The sequence below is a fragment of the Phocoena sinus genome, chromosome 7, assembly GCF_008692025.1.
Source record: "Phocoena sinus isolate mPhoSin1 chromosome 7, mPhoSin1.pri, whole genome shotgun sequence".
NCBI lineage: Eukaryota > Metazoa > Chordata > Mammalia > Artiodactyla > Phocoenidae > Phocoena > Phocoena sinus.
In genome coordinates this window covers 44,248,753-44,253,605 of record NC_045769.1, presented here as the reverse complement: position 1 = coordinate 44,253,605, position 4,853 = coordinate 44,248,753, and the positions used below count along the sequence as shown (strand labels likewise).

The following is a 4,853-nucleotide window of genomic DNA, read 5'->3' as shown; positions in this document are numbered from 1 at the left end:
TTATAGGTTCCGCAGACCACGTTTTGCAGCAGGTGATCAGGAGGAATCCTTGACTTGCATATACTTAATTCCTCACTACGTGAGATCCGGGAGGCATGGAAAATTTGGGGGTAGATGTCAATTTAAAATTTCCTTCCGAAAGAGTTGATTTGGAGTAACCTGTCACTACCAATTGGTTTGCCAGTGACGTGTCTGCAAACTTAAGGAGTGCAAAGATCAGAGCTGAGAGGGAGATACTCGGATCTTGTTTTAAAATATTTTGGCAGTTTTAATAGATAATATTAGATTGCATAGGAACTGAATTTTAAAAAGATTAGTCACGTAGGAAATGCTAGGCTGTTTTGTTAGAGAAGTGCGCATGCAATGAAATACCTTCTTAGATTTTCACTTTTTTGAAAAATTTCCCCTCTAAAACATACCAGATTATGACACGTCCTGATTTATGTGTGGGTTTTAAGAAGGCATATTGGGAGAAAGGATGCAGAGGATTTACTTTCTCTATTTCGGGTGGGGACTGATATTTTCCAGAAGACCTAAAAAGCTGCCTCTAGTCTAGTCTAAGTGCCAGTAAAAGTGGCTTAGATTCAGGGGATATCCTTTTTTCCTCCATTTTCCAGCATTTGAAACATTTAATATTTTCGTTAAGTTTTAAAAATTATGTTGTCCTTATAGGTATTACCTTGCATGTAAGTGTTCTCTTGAGAGTTTATAAATGTCTGGCAAGGTCAGCCTTCTTTATTCCTGTTTGACTATTAGTTATTGGAAAATCAAGTCTTGAAAGAAAATGTTAAGGAACCATTGGAAGCTTTCTTGTTTTAATTTTACTATTTTTAACATCTTGCACAAAAGTTAATATGCCATCCTGGTGTTGGAAAAATTTCATTTTCCTTGGCTCTGGTGATTTCCTATTATATGTGAATAAATCAATAATAATAATAAAAACATGGAGGCAGTTGTAGATTTTTATTTCATTCTTCCTGCTAATTGTGGATGTAATGAACATGACAGAAATCCTTAGGAATACTATAGCTGATACAAGGAAATTTAGTGAGCTTATATAGCTAATAAATAATTTGATATATCTGGTGAATACGTCTTGTTTCAGAATTATTAATAAAATTGAATAATCTCAGCTAAATTAATTAAAAAATTTTCTTTTTTGATGACTAGTAAATGTCCATTGCCCTGTAGAAAAGTTAATATATTTTCATTCTCCTTGTTGCTATTTGGAGAATCAGTTAAAGTATTAGATATTTTCTTTTAATCACATATTAAGAGCATATTGATTTATTATTAAAGATTTTGGGTGTTTGTACCGTGGCTGCTTTGAAAGAAATTATGATGTATGACAAAGTGGGGGAGACCTTTGAAGAATTTATTGCATGAACTTTAAAAATTTAAAGTAAAAGATGGTTGCATGGAAACAGAAGTATGTCAGGTTTTTGTGTCTGTTGATCTAGACTCTGTCCTAAGACTTGGGGTTCATCTATTCCATTATGGTAAGTCAGGTTGTTTTTGTTGGTGCTATTCATGTGCATTATTGGAAATAAAAGCTTTGTACAATTTACCTTTAAGTGTGAAGCTGTATTCTGGATACCACAGAAGCATGATATATTTTATGTTACTTTCATGGAAATGACCATTTTTTAATATGTTTTGAACAGGTTAAGATCTTGCTTGTATAATCATCTTGTGTATGCATATTTCATGTGGAGTTTATTAAAAATAATAAGGAATAAATAATGCCCACTTAAGCATAATACAAGGTTCCTAGCCCCTTTGGTTTGGATTTAGTTTTATTTTAACTGCTTCGTTCATTCTTTTTAGTAGAATGAAAAACAGTACAGTTTTTATATTAAATGCAAATTTCCTTTTTGATCTGACATTTTCAAAAACTAGTGCAGTAGTAGAATATACTCCCTTAAACTTAACAATGGAACAAGTGGGAAATTAGAGAAGTTGATCTTGGGGGAAAAAGTAGCAATCCTCGTCAGAATTCTCACAGCTAAAATATACCATTAAGCTTTCAAATAGTTTTGTCATTTCTCAATACATTGTATTTAGAGAGTTGCACCTTAACTTGTACAGTATGTTAATTTAATAATTTTTAAAGATAAATTTCTGGGGAAAAAATGATAAAATTTATATGTACTGTGTGCATACTACATGCTCGAATGGCACTTAATGTATGTTGAATAACTTGACTGTTAGTTGATTGAAGAATTTCCAGCCATATTATATGAAATACTAGTGTTTACCTGTTGGTATCACAGCTAAGTTAATGCATAGTTATTGTTTAATTGCAAAATAAATCTGATTTTTTTCTAACTTTGATAAATTTAGGGTTATACACTGAAACTTTAATTAAAATTTTGAGGTTTATAAGAAATTTTTTCCAGCTTCATTCAGAATTCAGAAAAAATCAGTAGGAGAGAACATTTTAAGTTTCCTAAATTACTGTTAATTCATTAGAAGCTATATGTTTAATTCATAGCTATTATAGTAATAAGATCCAAAAATATCTTGACTTAAGATATATCCCTGCATGCTTATTAATAAATATGCCTAGTTAAATTGTTTGGTACTTAAAACACATACACAGGAGTGAGGACCTGGGTCGACCTGCTATCTTAAATAACCCATCATGTAACTAAACTACATTTAATTATTTTAGGTTGAGTTCTAGGACTGGGACAAAAATGAGAAGAATTCACTTCCTAGGCTTAAGGCTTATCCTTCCCTAAGCCAGATTCTGGCTTGTCATAAACCTTTCCAGTCTCAACCTGTAGTGTACCCATTGTACCCTTTCCCCAGGCTCCTATACCTTCAGGCTACATTCTCCCAACCTTGGCAATACTTCCGAGGCTTTAAATGCGGTCACTCGCCTCAGATTTCCTATCTCCTTCCTTGCCATTTCCCATCTCTAGCTTTCATTCCCTTAGCGTGTACTGAATCTCATCTAGGTGTTAGAGGAAAACAGTCTGGTGGAACTAATTCACCTTAATCTGTAAGTGACTCATGAGCTAACGCTTCCCAAGTTTTTTAACATTTTTTTAGAAGGCTGTTAGGTTGCTGTTAACTTAGATAATTTTAAAGTAAAAATTTCAGGCTGTGTTGGGAGGCAGGAACTTACAGCCCTCTGCATAAATAAGTCAGATTTTACTAGGATTTTGCCCTTGGTTTCTCCCCACTCCTGGCAGAGTCTCTCTTCTTTGGAATGCCATGGACTTCATAAAAGTGTGTGTATACATATATATTTCCTGCATCACGAAGAGGAGGATTCAAGTGTAGTGTTCATGAATGCATTTGAGTCTAATGATCATTTATAGGATTGATGTTTATTAGGGGATAACATTTTAATTCGTCGAAACCAAGAGGAAAGAGACCTGGGATCTCTCGTGCCTGAAATTGACTTAAAAGGCTGCTTTTGGGGCTGGGCTAACATGATGTCTGTTGTCGCCGCAACCACGTGTGTTCCTGTAAAGGGAGAGCATCCGGCCATCTTATGGGAATCCACCACACAGGCTATAAAAAAGGGGAAGTATCGAGGATGAGAGAATGAAAAAGATTGTAGGTAAAGTAGCAGGATGTGCTTTTGTTAGATTGGAACCTAATTTACACAGAGGTTATTCCTTTTGGAATATAAAAGGAGGCTGCTGATCAGATTCTGACTCAAACGTTGGGTTTCATTCAACAGAAGCCTTTATAGAGATGTTGTTCCTACCTTGAATGCTTTGCTGGGAGTAGAAGGGGATAAAAGATGAATGAGAACTAGTCCCTACCATCAAGGAGCCTGTAGCCTAAGGTAACCTGTTCTACAGGACCATGGCAGTCTGCTTCTCTGTTCCATGGCTCCTTATGTATTGAAGATAACATTTGGCATAGCATTTATCAGAGTGGTTAAGTGTGTGTTTACTCGTCTGTATCCTGATTCTTAACAGTTTCTCTGTGAAGAACCATTTGAGGAAAGTCCAGTGTTTGGCACAAGCATAGGGGCAGGTTAAGGACCACAGAGGAGGCTGGACAGGTCTGGGATGCCTATATGAGTAGTTTGGATTTTTTCCTCCATGAAGTGGGGAAATTTGCATAGGTGAGTAAAGAGCCACACCTGTACTTTAGGAAGATAAAGTTGGCATTGCAGTATGGGAAGTATTGAAGGTGAGGTAGCTGTTTTCAAAGTTGGGGCAAGAAGCAAGGGGAAAATTAGAATTAGGTGCTTTTGAGGCAGAGAAAGAAAAAGGGTGGTGATGTGGTCTAAGGACATGTAGATTGGAGGAAGGAAGAGGAAAACAAAAACATGAACGGATAAAGAAAATATGGTATATACATGCAATGGAATATTACTCAGCCATAAAAAAGAATGAAATTCTGCTATTTGCAACAACATGGATGGAATTGGAGGGTATTTTGCTAAGTGAAATAAGTCAGAGAAAGACAAATACTGTATGATATCACTTATATGTGGAATCTTAAAAATAAAACTAGTGAATATGACAAAAAAGAAACAGACTCACAGATACAGAACAAACAAGTAATTACCAGTGGGGAGGGGGAAGGGGATTAAGAGGTACAAACTACTATGTATAAAATAAATAAGCTACAAGGATATATTGTACAGCACAGGAAATATAGCTGATATTTTATAATGACTATAAATGGAATATGACCTTTAAAAATTGTGAATCATTATGTTGTACACCTGAAACTTATATAATATTGTACATCAACTATACCTCAATAAAAATTAGAAAAAAAAAAGGAATCTCTACTTTTATTAATCCAGGCAACTGGAAGAGTAGTGGTGCAACTAAGAGAAATGAGAGTTGGGAAGAGTAGATTTGGGAATCTGGAAG

At 35.1% G+C, this 4,853-nt stretch overlaps 1 protein-coding gene across 5 annotated transcripts in view; it reads left to right on the top strand.

Annotated features, from left to right (window-relative positions):
* NAB1 (NGFI-A binding protein 1) overlaps positions 1-4,853 on the top strand; it is a 44,928-nt gene that overhangs the window by 1,090 nt on the left and 38,985 nt on the right. Inside the window, exon 2 of one of the 5 annotated variants that reach the window (XM_032637878.1) lies at positions 7-110. The exons of 1 other annotated variant lie outside the window; for it this stretch is intronic. Coding sequence is in view for 2 of the 4 variants with exons in the window: in XM_032637875.1 (XP_032493766.1) it covers positions 3,765-3,805 (41 nt within the window). In the remaining 2 variants the exon portion in view is untranslated. Of the gene's footprint in view, positions 1-6; positions 111-1,148; positions 1,500-3,517; positions 3,806-4,853 lie in introns of those variants that run through there. 3 more of the 5 variants (XM_032637875.1, XM_032637879.1, XM_032637876.1) reach the window with 3 other exon arrangements.